The sequence below is a fragment of the Parasteatoda tepidariorum genome, chromosome 9, assembly GCF_982258835.1.
Source record: "Parasteatoda tepidariorum strain Cologne lab strain chromosome 9, Ptep-v5.0, whole genome shotgun sequence".
NCBI lineage: Eukaryota > Metazoa > Arthropoda > Arachnida > Araneae > Theridiidae > Parasteatoda > Parasteatoda tepidariorum.
In genome coordinates, this window is record NC_141763.1 from 94,259,478 (window position 1) to 94,279,203 (window position 19,726).

The 19,726-nt window shown below is 30.5% G+C and overlaps 1 protein-coding gene across 1 annotated transcript in view; it reads left to right on the plus strand.

The window, feature by feature from the left end:
* Positions 1–19,726, plus strand: part of LOC107457216 (uncharacterized) — a 106,454-nt gene that overhangs the window by 50,825 nt on the left and 35,903 nt on the right. Inside the window, exon 3 of the mRNA XM_043047809.3 lies at positions 18,353–19,090. Coding sequence (XP_042903743.1) covers positions 18,353–19,090 — 738 coding nt within the window. The remainder of the gene's footprint in view (positions 1–18,352; positions 19,091–19,726) is intronic.

The following is a 19,726-nucleotide window of genomic DNA, read 5'->3' on the forward strand; positions in this document are numbered from 1 at the left end:
AGTGAGTGGTGCAAATAAAGGGGATTATTATCCTAGTATTTTTTAAAAAATATCTAAAATATTAAGTTGAAATGAGAGATATTAAATCAATATTTAAATGAGAAGGAACCAAAAGGTTTTCAATATCTAAACGATTAAAATTGAGGTCAATAACTGCAAACGGAGAATCCAAATAATTTAAAACCAGTTTTTTAATATGAAAATTAAAAGCGGTTCTTAGTTAAATACGAATGAATCTAATCCCGCTCTACTACTGATTTGATGTTTTATTTTATAACCGTCGTTGAACAGCCGACTCAATTTTAAGGTTTTACGACTACTAATGTTCAACTCCGCAGCCTTGTAATTTTGAACCCTAGTCAGAAGACAAGGGAACTCCTGGATCGAGTATTGGGAGTAATTTGACTTCGTGGAGGACTTTTTGATGGAGCTAACCCGCATTTGCGTTACATGGAGAGGAAGAACACGAGAAGCTTCCACAGTTAGCCAGACGGCAAGGGGACTCTAACCCATGATCCGTCTACCATTGAGGATATTTCACATTAGCACTGTGATCGATGCAAGCCGGATGCGGAATTCGTATGGACTGGGATTCGAAACCGGTTCGCCTCATTGGAAGGCAAACGCTCTATCCCCTGAGCCATCGCGGCTCACGATTTGATGTTTGATGATTTTAATATCAGCTTTACTTTTTAACGACCTTATTGATTTATGCATATCAAGAACCTTTTTTTTTTCAATTAAATATTGCGGGCATACATTTTTTTACCGTATTAATTTTTTTTACAAGGAAATCTCCAAAAAATATATCCAGAAAGTCAATGAAACGCACCATGAGCATTATTTTAAATTTACTATTCAGATTAACGTTCGTAAATTCTTAACTTATAATAGTTTATGTGGAAGTTTACTGTATTTTGTATACAGAAACATTTATTTAACAAAAACACACGAAAACAACCTTATAAAGTTTCCTTTTATATAAATGTGTCTGGTTTTATACATGACGATGGATTCTACCATTAACTGAGCAATATGACAAGATCTATCTCATTTTTTGTGCCTTTATTTTTCTCACGTTCAGGTTGTATTTTTCTTTTTTTCTTTTCCTTCTTACTTTCTTCTTCTTCATATGTTTCGGGGGTGGATGCAAGGGGGGCACGCATCGCCTGAAGACGAGAGAAGGTGGCTTAGCACTGGAGATGTAATTTTTCCCGGCGCCAAAGTCTGCTGTCACATTCCCACGATTTTCAGGAGTCGCGTTCCAGGATAAGAGGATGTTTTTATAGAAGAAAACTGGCCTGAGTCTCAATCTGTTATGTATGCAATGTTGAGATTTTTTTGTTTACTAAATTAAATTAAAACTTTTAACTATCGTAAGCCTGTAATATTCATAAAATGTTTCTTATTTATTTTAAAATCCGTTTTGAATCTTATGAAAAGCGCATTTTTTATTTGCTAATTTTATTGTCTTGGTGATATGCTTCGTAATTCATAAAACACAGCCCGCAATAGAATTTCACGGCATTTTATGACAATATTAGATTTTTAAGCTCGTTAGAGGGATTTGTAAATAACTTCCGCGTGGAAAAGACAAAAGAGATAGGCAAGGCGCGGAAAACAGATAGACTAAATTATGTAAATCAAGGTGTATTAATAAAGTTAAGTTGAATCTAGGTTTGAATAAGCAAATGATGAAGATGCGGACAACACTACAATTTCTGTTTGCCGTATTGAGTGGTAACATGGTGGTCGATACAGAGAAGAAAAGTATTAGTAGTAAGTATTGAAGTAAAGTACAAACTAAGGTAAACAACGTTTAGGAGCACAAAAATATTTAATTGTCTATGATTATGATTTTATTGAAGTAAAGTATTGAAGTATTTATATTAAAGAAGGGCACATCCCCACAGTTTCTGCTTGCCATATTGGGTGGTAACATAGTGGTTTCCAAAAGTGAAGAAAAGTATTGTTATAAAAATTCAAGAAAAGTATTGAAGAAAATTGAAAAAAAGTATACAGACGAAGTTTCAGGAAGAAACAGAAAATCATTCTATGCAACACACAGTTGCAAAAAAAAGTGATCTCAATTCATTGAACAGAAAACCAGATTTTGAGTTCACGACTATCAATGTTCAAATCCGTAGCCTTGTAATTTTGAACCTAATCCAGAAGACAAGCGAACTCCTGGATCAAGCATTGAGGAAAATTTGCCTTCGAGGAGGACTTTTTTGATGGCACTAACCCGCATTTCCGTTGGATGGTGAGGAAAACCACGTGGACTCCCCATGGTTAGCCTGACGGAAAAGGGATTCTAACTCATGATCCGTCAACCACTCAGGATATGTTACGTCAGCACTGTGGTTGGTGTGAACCGGGAGCAGAATTCGAACCATCCAGACATCGCTGGGGTTCAAACCTGGATCACCTCGTTGTCAGGCGACCGTTCTATCCCCAGAGCCACTAGGCCACCACTTTTTCAAAATTTTATTTTACTTCTAGTTTAATGTTGTTTTTGTGCTCACTTCTGTATTTGTTACTGTCTTGCCATAAAAATAATAAATAAAAATAATAAATAAATAGTCAGGGGAAACAAAGCTAAAATTTAAGCAATCACTTATTAGTAGATTTATGACGCAATACATTCAAAAATGCATTTGGCTGAAGGTGAGCACGTTCCACTTTTGATACGATGAAAAGAGTGTCAGTTTCAACTAAAGAAGTTTCTATATTACTCTAAATCAACTTGCAGCATTCCTTTCACAGGAAAAAGTCCACCAGGAATCCTTTTTAATAGAAATGTGAACAAATTTAAATTTTCATAGAGAAACAAGTTTTTAACTTAGTCGAAATTGCAACAACATAATTCACAAGTTTAACAGATAAAAAAAGTGGTTAGTTAAGGATTTCATGAATTTATTATTTTATAATTTAAAAAAAATTACATTCTGTAAAATGTTTTAAACATTTTAATACCTTACAGTTTTAAAATATTTTGAGAATAATTAAATAAAATAATAAAATTAATACTAATTAGTAATTAAAAATTATTTTTTGCAGTGTATAACCTTTGATTAAGGTATCCGACTGAGGAGGACGGTGACACTTTTCAATTTTGATCAATATTTATTTTTATTATTATCCATATTTGAACTTTAGTTTATTAGATTTCCAAAGTCCTTTAAAGTTTTGATCTCTGAATTTTAGAAATGGAGTAAGAGTTGCTTCTTCGTATTCTAACCGAAACCGGAAATAAATTCCCCATTAAAGGAAACGAAATTAAAGTGTTATTTGATTTGATTTGAGTATTTTAATACTTATTTATTTTAATGAATTACATTTTAAGAGTTTAGTTCAGAACTCAGGTAATCATATGATTGATTTAGAGAAAAAAATCAGTATCAACATTTGTTGAAGAGCTGTTAGCACGATATCAAAAATTTATAGTGTTTATGCTCAAATTTTCTCTTAATTTGAAAGTTTATTTTATAATTTTTCGAAACGTTCGCTAGTTATTCAGAACATGAAAATTCAATCATTCCTTAGTTATTCAGTACGTGAAAATAAAATCATTCATTAGTTATTCAGAACATAAAAATCAAACCATTCGTTACTTATTCAATACTTGAAAATCCTTCATTTAAGGTTTAATCTGTACGTTAAAATTTAATCATTCATTGGTTATTCCATACGGGAAAATCCTATTGTTCATTAGTTATTCTGTACGAGAAAATCAATCCATGCAATTATGCATGGCAATACTTTTACTTACGTTACTTTTAATGAAAGTAACAGTAAAAAGTACACACTTTTACTTGTACTTCGTTACTTTTTCAATTTAGTACTTTTACTCGTTTTTCCGCAACCTTTTTGGAGAACAAGTTCAAGTATTTGTAACGAAAATGTCAAAAGAAATCGTTACTTCTTCTGAAAATTGTTAAAAATTTTCGTGAAAATTTTTTTTCTTTCCCGAAGCTTTTCATTAGTTTGCATTATAAATTCTAGTTAATTTCTTTTTTTAAACACCTTGAATCATTACAATTTCCTAAAAGGAAGAGAGTGGCTTTGTTGAACACTCAATAAAATATTTGCAAAAGTCACTACATATTACTACGAATTCCAAAAAAAAAAAAAAAAAAATTTCTAAACATTTAGGTTTTAAAAGTAACATAATTTAAAATTTTGCTTTATATGCAAACATTGAATTTTAATTTCTGGTATTGTGTTTAGATATTTTCAATGTTCATTACTTCAATGAATTTTGCAACATTTTTCTTCATTTTACAGTTTCATGAATTTAAATTTAAATTTAATGCAGTTTAAATTTTAAAAAAATACTTATACTTTGTAATGAAAATTAAGGTTAATTTGAATTTTTGATTTCCTCAAAATGTACTTTGAAATCGTTATTTTTTTTTTTTGTCTTGTACTTTTTACTCGTTACTTTTTAAAATCAGAACTTTTCTCTTTTTAATCGTTACTTTTGCTTAAAGTACTTGTACTTTTACTCGTTACTTTTTAAAAAAGCAACGTTCCCATGCATGCATGCAATCCACATTCACGCACTTTACATAGTATCAGTTTGACACATTCACTTGTAGTTTCATTTTTTATATTGCTATATTTTATGAAAATGGTTAACTGTTCCCCTCTATTTCTCAATTACCCTTTAAACCCACTGATTTTAGTTCACAATTCATCAAGTTCGTGACCTATATATATATAATTTTTGCAATGAAACTAAAGTTTAAATCTCGGTAGCAGAGCAGCAGATTTATTTTGGTTCAGCAGACAAAAGTAAACCAAATTTTATTATTTTTTAAAACATATATTTTATTAGAACTAAATAAATAAATTAATATAAGACGATCTCTTCTTCGTTATTTTTGTAAAGTTAGTTTTGTAGGTAAGTTAGTGTTAACTTGCTACGATGTTTTTTCTTTCTTTATTTGCGAAAATTTGTAATTTATTCGGCAAAACTTCCGGATCAACGGGATTCGAAAATTTTCGAGGTAAACTTCCTATGGGATGAACTTTGTGCTCTAGTCGTGGTGAGCATAAACTTGAAATATGAGTCTATTAGACTAATTTTGAGTACCAAAAGTAAAATATGATGTATTCAAGTATTCAAGAATATAAGTAACGAACTCTGATTTGTAACAAAAAAGTAAATAAATGTCGTTCTTGTGAAATTATTGTGAAACAGAAATTTTAATTCCAAGTTTAAGTAATCATGTTTTCAAATAATTGTAAATGCATGTGGTTTTCAATTGTTAATTTGGCAGTTATTGCTACTAATTTCAGCACGGTATAAATATCTTAGATTTTTTTAAAAATATAATGCTATTGCAGAACATGAAATTCAAAAAAGAAAGCTTACTCGAAAGTTCTTAAATACAAATATCTTCCAAAATAAGATTTTTTTCCACATTTTCTCGCAGCAAGACTCATATTTTAGTTAATCATTAATAATCACAAAGACGATAGTTCACCGCCCTGGATAACGTATTTTTTTACCTCGTTCCATGCGTTCTTTTTTAGTTTTTAGAATATAATTTGAACAAAGGTTAAATTTATTTCACATAAAATTTTAACGTCAAAATAGACAGAATTGTTTACTTATAACCTTCATTTCGTTTTTTTTGTGTTTAGATCTTTTTTTTTTTCGTTAACTTTATTTTTAATGTCGTCTTATTCCAATTAGCAAAAAATTACTTTTATGTAGTTTTTATTTTTCAAATTTATTAATTTCAGTCACAATATGGCAGGAATTTTATCGTGTACTGTACTATTAGAAATTTTTCCTTTTTAAAGCTTATGGTCGATGATAATGCACATATTGAATACAAATATTTTAATACAAGCTCGGCAGATAAATCTTAGAAATTTTCAAGCAGATAAATAAAGATAACAGCATCTATTGAAAGCACCAAACATATTCTGCAAGAATATTTTTCTTCTTATATCTAACACTGCCTCCTTTGAAGCCACAGTAGTCCTTACACAATTCTAATTAAAATATTTTAGTACCAAGTACTTTTACAGTGTCTCCTTTGAAGCCGTAAATTTCAGAACTTAATTCACCCTGTAAAAGTGTTTCATGGCATATGTGTGAAGCTTGCATGGAAGCTTCTATGATATACTCGAAATAATTCCGACAAGAATATTTTAACCACAAAGATTTAGCAGCGCATTTTTAAAACCCTGGATTTTAGTACTTAATTCACCCTGTAAAAGTGATTCACGGCATATGAAGCTTATAAAGAAATTTATTAAATATACTCGAAACAATTCTAATTAAAATATTTTCGTACCAAATCCTTAGTAGTGTTTCTTTTGAAACCGTAGATTTTAGTACTTAATTCACCCTGTAAAAGTGATTCACGGCATATGAAGCTTATAAAGAAATTTATTCAATATACTCGAAACAATTCTAATTAAAATATTTTTGTACCAAATCCTTAGTAGTGTTTCCTTTGAAACCGTAGATTTTAGAACTTAATTCACCCTGTAAAAGTGTTTCATGGCATATGCGCAAAGCTTGCAAGGAAACTTCTTCGATGTACTCGAAATAATTCAGAAAAGAATATTTTAGCCCCAACTCTTTAACAGTGTTTCCTTTGAAATCGTAGATTTTAGTACTTACTCACCCTGTAAAAACGTTTCACGTCATGTACATAAAATATGCTAGAAAACTTATTCAGTATAAACGAAATAATTCCGTAAAGAATAGTTCAGCCCCAAATCTTTAAGCGCCACCTTTGAAGTCGTAGATTTTAGTACTTATTCACCCTGTAAAAGCGTTTCCTGGCATATGAAAGAAGCTTGTAAGAAAAGTAATACAATACTTTTGATATAATTCCAACCAGAATATTTTAGTCTCAAGTCTTTTACAGTGTCTCCTTTGAAGGCATAGATTTTAGTACTAATTCTCCCTGTAAAAGTGTTTCACGGCATACGTATGAAGTTTGCAAGAAAAGTAATTCAAGAAATTCTAAATAATTTCGATAGTATTTTAATTTCAAATCTTGAATATTGCTTTTTTTGAAGCTTCATATTTTAGTGAGTAATTTATCCTGTGAAAATGTTTTATGTCATAAGACAATTCAAATTTTGTCCATAAGACAATTCAAATCTAAGACATTTAAAATTTATGAAATTCCTTCTCTAAAATTCTTCGTTTCCAAATTTTGTTAATATTAATAATTATTTTTAAATACCTTTCTAAACACAAATATTTATTTCTTAAAAATTATATAATGAATGCTTTAATGAAAATATTATTAATTCTAAACATAAATCTATATTTTTAAGAGTGAAGGGTTGAACTTCAACATGAAAAGTAAATAAAATATATATTACTCACATTACTCACAATAAAATATATAGTACTCACATTTAAGACTAAGATCAGTTCAGTCTCAACTAGTGGGTCTCAATATTAAGAAATGAAAATTCCTTTATTCCAAAAGATCATTTATCTAGGCTTAAATTTGTTAAATAAAACTGCCTTTAAAGCAAAAGTCCATTTTTAATATAATTTTCATATAAGTTTAAGGATTAATTTTAAGTTTTATAGGAAAATATGAATTCTACAACTTTCCTCTTTATAGAAAAATACAAATTTGTTTGTTCTTGCTCTTTCATTCTTCAACACTGGCAATAAACTAAATTATTTATTTTTTAATTGCCTTAGAACGCATTATTTACTCTTTTAGATACGTATATTCATTTTCCTTGAAGAAAATTATAATAGTCAACGTTTTATTTTTCACCTTAACGAAAAACAAAACGTTGCAAATAAAATTCATAGGCTTGTAAAACTGTCAGACATCGATAACAGCAAACAAGGACAAGGTTTAATTTTAACTAATATGCCAAGTAGTTGCTTGCATCCTTACATAATGACTTAGTGATAATTAACACAATGGTTTTTGTTAAAAAAATTAGCATATTTAATGCTAAACAAAAAATCCTTTTTCAATTAACCGTTCACCACGACGCACATTTTCGTCTAATCTGAAGAAAGGATCCATAACACCCAAGATCTGAAAGTACAACCATGTGAAAGGTAATAATTAAAGCCACCACATGCGCAACAGCAGTTATGCACTGTTAAAATTTTCACTCTAAAAATATGGGGAAATAATTGGCAGCTGTCTGTCCATCCGATTTACCGTAAAGTTTATGGAAAAGAACATTTTTTTCCTTTCTGGTATTGAAATCCTTTACAAAAAGTATGGTTATAAAACCATGAATACAAAATACGGTTCTTTAAACATTTACAGCAAACATTTTTCAAAAGTGTAAATTTTTTTTTATATTTAACATGACATAGGAAGTCAGCTTTTCGTAAGGTTATGGACATCGGAGAGTGCCGGACACTGGAAATATTGTTGTGTCAGCACTAGGATTCGAACCCCTGTTCTGCCGGTCATGAGATTGACAGATTAGCCCGCTCGACTATGATATGTACGCATTTGCAAAGAACTGCGTAGCTTCATTAGATGGTTCTAGTTGGTGCGATAAAATTATGGTTTCTTAACCGTATTAGATGAAAGCAGTTAATAAATAGTTTTTCTTAAACTTAACAGTTTGATTACCATTTTAATTATGGTTATTTGGCTGTTTTGATTAAATATGGTAAAATAATCATTTAATAAATTGTCATTTAACCATTTTTTGCGAGAAATTTTTGACAGATTATACGATATTAATTATATTATACGATATTAAATTATGCGTTTATAATTATAATTATACGATATTAAATTTGGAAATATATTTGAATTTTTTCACATTTAAAAAGACAAACCAGATGGTTACCAAAGACACCTGGTATTTCTTATAAAAAGAATTTAAACAGGAAGTATGTTTGTACATGAATGTTTTTAGCTGACAGTCTTTAGGGGATTTTATCCCGTTTTTGGGTAAAGAATTGCAGTTTTTTTTCTTCTTCTTATTTTTTTCATTCTACATTTTACGATAGCTTAAAAATAAAGTCCCTTCAAATCTTAATGGTGGTTGGACGGAAGAAGTGATTTTCGCTAGCTAAGTACACTATTTTAACTCTTTTTTGCTATACAATAACACTTTGATGCAGATGGAACACTGGTGTCCCTTTTAATTATTTTTTTCTGACGCCTTAATTACAAGCAAAAATATATTCTATACTTTATATATTTAATAATTTTAAACTTTAATTGATGAAGTAAGCCCGAAGAAAGACACTTTTTTAGGTTTCAAGTTATTCCACCGCAATAAAATTCATGTTAATTAATAGAGTTTTTAATTGTTTTTTGCATTCTAACTTAAAACTTTTGTTTGTGAATAAAGCAATTTTTAAGTTAAAATTTAAATTAATGTAACAAATAAATTGATTTCGATTTTTAATAATTTTACGCAATGAATTTAAAGTTCTTTATGATTGTGTTTGTACTACACGCATGAAAATGATCATTATAATTGTAAAAAAAAAATACTTTATATGTATGTATCATCTATTCTCTAAATATCTTACTATAAAATGGGAGGATGTTATAGTGGCTATAAATTCATTATATGATTAATTATAGATTAAACAAATTTTATTCATGTTAGTAAGAAAAACTCACATGAGGTTTTAACTTCTGATAGTCTGCCTGTCATGGAATAGCACAAACGATTCTATAAAAGAGAATTTTTAAAATCATTTTCTGATTTCTAATTTTTAATTTCTGAATCGGTGATTAAAAATGAATTCAATGCCCTCTTTTGGTTTCATATTATTCTAAAGCAATGTACTATAAGTCAATTAATATTCGCGGAAAAGAGTATAAATAGTGAAGTTTCTAAATTTTTTTTTTATTTTCTCATATTTAACTTGCTCTTTTGAGAATAAAAAACACTTTTTTTCGGCTTCAAGGTATTTTCCAGCAGTAAATTCAATACTTAATTGTACTTATGGAAATGATTCCATAAAGGGAGGATTTTCTAAATAATTTTAAGGTTTATATTTTAAACTCTTGAGAATTTGTTTTTGTTTTCAAGTTAGTATAAAGCCTTAGATTAAATGCTTATTAATTATTGTGCAAGTCGTTTTTTGATTTCTATTTTTAAACTTTCTTTGCTCCGATTAAAAAGCACCTATTTTGGTTTTCAATTAATTAACAGAAGTAAATTAAACGCTAATTAATATTTATACAAATTATTGAAAATTTATTAATAATTAGATAATTTGAGAGTTTTCTAAACATTCTTTTAAAAACTTTTATTGTTGGGAGTAAAAATCTAGTTTCAAGTTATTCTACGGGCAATGAATTAGAAACTTAATAACGGTTGTGCTAACGATTCCATAAATAGAGAATTTTATAAAAATCATTGTATTGTTTCTAATCTTAAACCTTAATTGTATAGAATAAATAAAAACTGTTTTTGCCCAAATTATTCTATGAAATTGGATTTTAATTGTTCTTGTGTAAATGATTATAAATAATTTTCTAAATAATTTTCTGATTTCTACACCTAACCTATCGTTGTTCAGATTTAAAAGTACTTTTTTTTGGTTTAAAGCTGTTCTGTAAAGCAAATCTAAAAAAATTATAAATATTTGTGCAAACGATTCAATAAATGAAGAAATCATTTTTTTAATTTCTAATTTTAGTTTTATTATTCAGAGTAAAAAACACATTTTTTAGATTTTAGCTTCATCAAAAAAATAGAAAAACAAAAAAATAATAAAGCAAACGATCCTATAAGTAGAGAATTTTCAGAATCGTTTTCATTTTCAAATTTTAAACGTTTTTCGTCTTGATAATAATAATCCCTTTTTTGGTTTTAAGTTATTCTACAGCAACTAATTAAAAGAACAATATATGTGCAAACGATTTTATAGATGAAGAGTGTTTTAAATCGTTTTCTGATTTGTAGTTGTAAATTTGCAATGTCGAGAATAAAAATGCGAATATCAAGTAACCCGTCAAGAATAAAAGCCGCATAATAATTTTTCCAGGGGTTCAAGTCATTCTACAGCAATAAATTAAAAGTTGCAACAAAATTTGAAAATTAAAGAAAACATGTTGGAGGTTGTGATTTCCTTTATTAGAGCAAAACAACCTTAAAGTGGAACATGTTTCCACTGGAAAGAGATTGACGCAAGAGACCACTATTCCGCGCATCCGGGTGTTCGCCTACAGGTATTGACAGAGATGCGATTCGCGGGATGCTTCTGTTTCTCTAGGGCGGCGAACGTACGGGATTAGAGACCTCTGCCAATAAACTGCGCGCAAAGGATTTGGTGGCCGTCAGCTGGAGATTCTCCCGTACGCCCCGGCACCACTAATGATTTACGCTACACTGCGCCCTTCTCTCTTCACGCGGATCTATGATTGCCTACGCACTACGCCCATCGACGTAACAGCTTTATTCTCCCACTTCACTGACTGATACACTGCGGTTTCACTTACAGGGTTGCTACTTTTTGAAAAGTGAGCGCTTCCTTTGGCGAAAGTCACAATTATAAATTGGCGACATTATGTATGGGAGAAGTATCTAATGACTTTTCCATTTAGAAAAAATAATAACTTAAACTTATTTGTTTAAGGGAAAGAATAGAGAATAAATAAGAAAAGTATAATATATAAGAAAAATCATGAATAAATAATTATAATATGTAACAAAAATCATGTTAAAAAATGTTATTACGCTAGTATGTAAGTCCCGATGCATTAGTTTCGATGCATCGAAAGTATTGATAAATAATTATTTTATTATTATTTTTTAAATAAATGATAATTGTATGCGTAAAATATCGCTGTCTATTTCAGCTTACCACTGCATATTATTAAACTATTTCAATTAAAACAGATAATTTATAGGATTTTTTCTAATTAGTCATTTTTTGTTGAAAAATGCATGTGACATACGCACACACATTAACGAGAAAGAATTACTTTTTTTTCATTTGAAGAAATTACATGTAATTTGATTATCGAAATTGTGTTTTAAAGACAATTTAAGAAACACTGTTAGAAATTTATCATAAAGAATGTTTAAATAACAATTATTTTAAATGTTCTTTTACCATATTCAAACAAAAAAGTCATGTAACTATAGCTAAGATGGTAATCAAGCTATTAACTGTGAAAAAAACCGTTTTACTGCTTTTACCTAATACGGTTGAATAACCGGAATTTTTTTGCATCTACTAAGCCTGCCAAATAAAGACACTTAGTTCTTCGTAACTGTGTACATATTATAGCCGAGTGAGCTAGTTTGTCAGTCTCATGACCGACAAAGAAGGAGGGACAGAGCGTTCGCCTTCCAATGAGGTGAACCGGGTTCGAATCCCAGCAATGCCTGGTCGATACGAATTCCGCACCCGGCTCGCATCGACCACAGTATTGACGCAAAATATCCTCAGTGGTAAACGGATCATGGGTTAAAGTCCTCTTACCGTCAGATTAATCGTGGGGTTTTTCGTGGTTTTATTCTCCGTGTAACGCAAATGCGGGTTAGTTCCACCCAAAAGTTTTCCACGGAGGCAAATTTCTCCCAAAGCTTGATTCTGGATTGTATTCAAAATTACGAAGGCTACGAGGTTGAAAACATTTGTAGTCGTAAACTCACAGTTGAGTCGGCTGTTTAACGACATTATAAGAAAAATGTGAATGAATTTCATCGCTATGGTACTCAATTTCATTCTTCAAAGAGTGAATGATCATAGGCTTGTTGGCGTAAACCTTAATCTTCAAAACTTAACAATGTTAAATTGCCTGATCTGGATGGCCAATTCTGATCACCTATACTGGAACTTGCACAACAATGCTAAAAATATTACACATAAATTAAAACACGTTTATATCCAGGAAAAACGCCCTTCTTTAATAACCCTGAACGTGGTCATTTTGTTTTCGTTAGCAACAATTTATGTTACAAATGGATTTAGTAAGCAAATTTATGTTACGCATGGATTTCGTTAACAAATTTATGTTACAAATGGATTTCGTCTCGTTAGCAGCAGTTTATGTTTGGTATACCGTTTATTCACTTAGTTACTCACTAACACAAAAATATTAAACAGTTTTAACTGTTTTTAGTTTTAACTAGAGCATAATAAATTATTGAATAGTAAGATTTTAAAATTTTGTTTGTTATACTGAAAGTTTTCTTAGTATACGAACGATTCTTTTGAAAACTTTTTAAATATACGAACAAATGACGGAGATTAAAAATAATATTGAAGCTTTCTTTGAATCTGAAATCTTGAGGTTAAGTGTAGGCAACTAATTCGTTATTTTTCTCTCACTGTCTTTCAATTCTTTTTATTTGTAGTGATGTTAAATGCAGGAATTTTTATTTTTTATAAATGATACTTGAAACTAACCGGGAAAGTAATAATGCGTAAAAATATGGGTATACTAGCCTACCTATAATAATTTACTAAAATATACCTACAATAGCCTAATAAAAATGTAGATTGAAAGAAACAGAAGAATTTTTTTTTTTCAGAAAAAATTTCGTTTTTTTCTACATAATTACGTGAGAATCCCTCCTTGAGTTCTACAAATTTACTGAATACAATAATATAATATTTCAAGCGTAAGTTTCTGTATGAGTAATAGTTTTCAAACATAATTACTGTTTACATAAGTAAACGTAATTCGTAGCACCATCCGTTATGAAATTGTATTCTGATAGCACTCTAACAGCGAAAATAGTCAGTAATAAAGACAAATATTGTAGTTACGTTTGGGAACGAAAAATGATAGAATTAAAATTTAAAAGAAAAAAAACACAATGCAAAAGTTACTATATCTCTAAATAACATAAAAACATAATGGTCTAACACAGTTTTCCATTGTTGTTGGTGAATTTTTATTGGCCGGAAAAATCACGTGGTAGGATACTGTTTTCCTTCATTCATTTCCATATTGTTTTGATTGTCATCTGCATAAAATTAATAAAAGTTATAAAGAAATTGTTTTTCGAAATATATTTTTGTATCCCTAATTTAAAGTTATATTCCTGTACTTCTATTATTACGCTTTTAATTCAAGAGTTTAAAACAAAGAGAATTATTGTTCTTTTTATTGTTATTATAAAGTAATTCTGCTCTACATTTTAAGATAAAGTTATTTAGAAAAGTGGTCTAATTTTATGAACTGGTTTACAATTATAATTTTTGTGTGAATAACATTAATACACTGTTATAAATAAAGGGATCTGTTAAATGATTTAGAACTTAACGATCAGCTTCATGCAAATATAAGCAAAAATAGTATTTAACAAATCTGCCCATTTGGTAAGCGAAATATTAAATTACAATTATGAACTTATCAAACTTGTTTGAACAATATAATGTTGTAACAACACAAATGATATTTTAAAAAATGATTAATAACTTCTGTTCAATATTAGATCTGAATATGTGTAATACTCGTACTAATAGATAATAACATTTGGATGTGGGAAGTGGAGGCACAAGCAAACAGATTTCTTTTTAGTACATATACGTTAAGTGAATAATTTCAACTTTGGTGGGAAAGAAACTTTTTTCCGCTGAGAAGCAACAATTGCGCAACATCAGCGTTGGTGAGCGGCAGCGAACAGGGGGCTTAGCCCCCTTGTGAAAAGATATAAAGTTTTGTGGCGTAACTACCACTATAAATATTAAATACCAATTCACTAGTATATAAGACATGTTAACTTGATTCTATCTTAAGGTACCTTTTGATAGATGAAGGTTGACATAGTCTAAACTTAAATCCCCACATTGGTGACCCGGACGTGATCTGAACTCGGTAACATGATGGATGGTCTACATTAAACAGTTTATTTGCTTAAAAATGAAAAATGTTCCAATAAAAGGAGGAAAATGAACAAAAATGCTATAAAAAATTTAAAAAAATATAATTAGCAAAATTTATATAAATAAATTTAAAAAAAGCATGAGGTACCTTTTGATAGATGAAGGTTGACATAATCTAAACTTAAATACCCACAGTTTTAAACGTACCAGATCTAAATGTTATGAATTTAAAGGTCATGATTTTATATTTTACTTACTTATTGCTTTATGAAGAGCTAGAATTTCATGCAGTACATGAAAAGTCAAGTTTAATTCTCTCCTCAGATAAATTAAATTGTAAAATAACAATCCAAATTTTGATTATGAATTTTTGAAATTTATGTCATTTTTTTTGTTTTAATTTTTTTTTAACTGCTAAGAATTATATAAATTTCATATTCCTGCTGGTTTGGCGCTAGCGATATTTGTTGGCGTTATGAGCATGGTCGCCAACTCAATAGTGACAGCAACCCCACAGATAGACTATGTTCTGACAAGAGCGCTTGTGAGTGCTCTATTGAAAAGCATGACAAAAGGGCGACATAGCATAACGAACAGGTTATTTGCACCTTTTCCAGAATGATCGGTTTTCTGAAACACCCCCACTTCCCACAAGATCAGACGACAGAAGTGCCAACGGTAGCGGGAAATGGAAAAAAAAATAGCAGCTGATGCTTTATTTATTTGTTTGAAGATTTTGGAAAATAGGTTTTTCTTTTGAATCTTTCGAATGATTGTAGATTATGTACAAGATTTCAATGAATATCACATAGAAAAGAATGAAAAAGAATCCAGAAACGTGCAGGGCAGAAATTACTATGAAATATAACCTTTTTAAAATAAACTATACAAGAAAAATTGTCTAGATTAATATGAATAGACTGCGGTAGATTTCATCTCATCTACTGCGATATCATAACCGGCTTTCCTACATATTCAGGATTGCTTTCTGGATTTCAAATAATGTCACGCGAAAAAGATTTAAAAATTTTCAAAAAATAAGTCAAAAATTATAATTTTAAATAAAGTTAATAATTTTAAATGAAGTCATTAAATCAGTAAACTGAAAATCAACCAAATTTCAATCATCAAAGAATAACCTGAAAGTATTTTTTATGGTATTTTGAGTTACTTTTTGGTAATTCTTGAAACAAAGCTAGTTTTAGATTTTTGTTTTTGTCTCCTCTTGGGAATTAACGGTACTGATAAAAAGAAATTGATGAATTTTTTATGAAGAAATGTAAGTCAAATGTAAAAATATTTTTAATAATTTTATTTTTTCATTTCCTGTTTCATTAAATGTCAAAAATTTTTGTACTTTATTGTGCATTCAAATTACATAATCTAAAGTACTGCTCCCTAAACCCCGATCCACGGGGTTTAGGGAGCAGTACTTTATCAAATAGCAGTTCATGGATCAAATAGTACCAAGGAATATTAAATTATTTCCAATTTATTTACACTGTAGTGTATTTCTCTCAGGTTTGTGCGAATTTCTATGGACAAAGGTTAACTGTGATCTGAGATAAAATTAAAACTGCGTTAAAATCACCTCTCGTACCTATACCACGCATATAACTGCATTTCGTTTTGAAGACATGCTTACCCAAGACAAAATTTTTGATGGTCTCCCACTGATGGGCCAACATAATCTTGATGGAAACCATCAATAATTACATAATATTTTTTATGGTAACCAACATAAGTAACCATCACCTCAACGTAGGAATTCGAACTGATTTATGATGGCATGGTCCAACATAAGAATAGCAACTTGTTCATGTTGAAGCGTCAGAAATTTCCATCATAGTTTCTTAGAAATAATATGTTGGAATGATTATGATTAACCATCATCCCAATGTAAGAATTCGGACTTATTTATGATGGTCCAGCATAAAAATAGCAACTTGTTTTGATGGTATATTCCTGAGAAACAACAAGAATTCCCATTAAACCATTAGAGAAATAGATAGTTTGAGCCATCATGCGTTGCTGATCCATGAGAATCAAACTTCTCGTGATGGTTAACCGCCATAGTATTAAAGTAGAATTTTCCCTCATGGAATGATGGAAGTTTGTTGGCATATCAAAAACCATGAGCGAATAATGGAAAATGTTGGAAGATGGTGACCATTAAAGGATGTTGGACCACCATGAATTGCACTGAAACCAAAATAAATCATCAAAATGTTTTGATGGGACCATCAAGAATTTTTACTTGGGTAAACACAATTAAATTAAAATTATTAAATCAAAACTATGTAAAATATGAACAATGAACAACCCCCCCCCCCCTCTTCAGTGGGTCGCGATAAAACTATCAAACGTTGACTGGTCTATGGTGATAAAAAGGTTGGGGAGCACTGGGGTATAAGGCAATGAGTGATTTTTAATGATAAAATATGAAATTTGGTGGAAAATGACTGAATCCCCAAAACAAAACTTCGAAATTGCAAATTTTTTTGCCGATTATTATCTTTAATCTGTTTCCTTTCCTTTCTGTAAAGTGAAAGTAATTGATTTTACCTTATTATTTAGAACAGTCTTTCAGCACTTCCTTTTTTTTGGTGTATGCTCACGGAGAAAATAAATTCTGGTTAGATAATGACATTTGTAATAAAAAAAACATAATTCTGGTTAATAAGACCAGAATATACGCCTTTTAATCCATTCATTTGGTAATTTTTCCATTCATATGGCAACGGTTTAGCAAAAATTCTGTTTCAAAATTATATTTCATATCATTACTAATTTAGTAAAAAATACGAAACTGAAAAGTGAATTTAACCAAATAAGTGATTTTTATGCCATACTTATCATAATAAAATTACCAAATGTTACCTCATTTATCAAATTTTATCTCATACAAACCATATTTTATAGGTAATTTATCAAAATCATTACCAAAGCGTTCCGGTAAAAATTACCAATCTTTTGGTGCTTCTATAGAGGCAGAAACACGATAAATTTTACTACATTTTGGTAGTTTTGACCATACTTGTTCTCTTAGTGCATGCTCAGTGCCAATCAATATAAATTTAAAAATGTTTGCAGTGATTTTTGCATTTGCTTTTATTTTTTTGGAATAAATATTCTCAGCATATTACAAGATTTCTTTTGCAAACATAATCAATTCTCATATTAAAGGCTACACTTTTATAAAATTAAACTTTTACCAAAAAAAAAGTAAAATATGTATGTATTTGCACTTGATTTTATGTATTGAATGAATGTATTTATATTTTCCATTTTTATAGGAGTCACAATTTTATAATTTTCATTTTTAAGGCTATTTATAAACTGTATTTCGATTGAATGATTTTCAACAAAAAAATTTCCGTCTTAAGTGTTAATTTCATTCTTGTTCATAAGTGCAAATTCATTCAAATTATTTAGAATAATTACTAAACATGTTAATTTTATTTTATAATTTCATACAATTATAATTTTATATATATGATAATTTTATATATAGTATAATTCATTTTAAATAACTAACAAGAACGTATTTATTTTGTATTATAGCTGCTCTTTCTGGTGACGCACCCTCTTCATGGGAAGCCTGCAATTCCGACAAAGATGTCCGATCTTCGATGACACCTCTGGCCATCGGAGAATTCAAGCCTCTGAGTTTGACCACTTGGCCTACAGACTTACGAGTGAGGCCAGTCCCGGTGTCAAGCTGCCACGGAGCGGTCAACTTGTTTCGACAGTCCCAAAGTCCACCCAAGTCAACTGCTGATGGAAGCAGTCCAAGACTGTTGGGGGCGGTGTCGACAGCACACGCGGACACTCCACCCTCATCATTGTTCCGACCCACCTTCACTGGACTGTCTTGCTTTGGTCTGTCTCTGTACAGTTTTGGACAGCACGTGGACAAGACGTCCTTATCAAGCCCAGACGGCGTGTTAAAGGCTTCCCCTACCGGAGATGTTTACTCGTGTGTGAAATGTGACAAGATGTTCAGCACACCCCACGGACTTGAAGTGCATGCGAGGAGGTCACACAGTGGAAAGAGACCATTTGCCTGCGAACTCTGTAATAAGACCTTCGGTCACGAGGTCAGCCTGAGTCAGCATAGGGCCATCCACACAGCGGAGAGAACTTTTGAGTGCAAACAGTGTGGTAAATCTTTTAAGAGGTCCTCCACATTGTCTACACACCTACTAATCCATTCTGATACGAGACCTTATCCCTGCCAATACTGTGGGAAGAGGTTCCACCAGAAGTCCGACATGAAGAAGCACACATATATACACACCGGTGAGTTTAATTCATTTAAATTGAATTAACTTTTTTTTAAAAAGAAACTAGAATAACCTTATAAAATGGTGCAGAATTCGATAAGAGATGGAATATATAGCTCAATTAAGTCAATGATACAATTAGTCCCTTTTCCTGTTGAAGTTGTTTGTTTCCGTTTGCTCACTGGACACAACTATTTACGAATATTGTTATGTCGATTTGGTGTCAAGGATTCTCCTTGCCACCAGGGCGATATGGATGGCGAGCACTTCAAGAACTGCCCCGTTGTCTTCAAGTTTTTTAATAATAACTTTATGAACGCCAACTTTTATTTTCACTTGTATGCTTCCCCATTATGCTACAGAAAGGTTCAGGATTTAAAAAAAAATTCAATTGTGATAGCTGAATGGTTAAGACTCCGAACTATTTTGAATTACTAGGGATCGATCTCCGGTGATATTCAGAACTTTACTTAACTTCTGATCCACGGGTACTAACTAATCCGGGAAGTAAATTCGGGAAGTGGGCAATGCTGACCACGTTTCGGCTGAAATGACCAACCCTGATTTCCTCATAACAGACAGTTATGGAATGCTTTTTTAATTTTTGTAATTATCAAAATCAATATTAGTGGCCGACTACTTTTAATTGCAA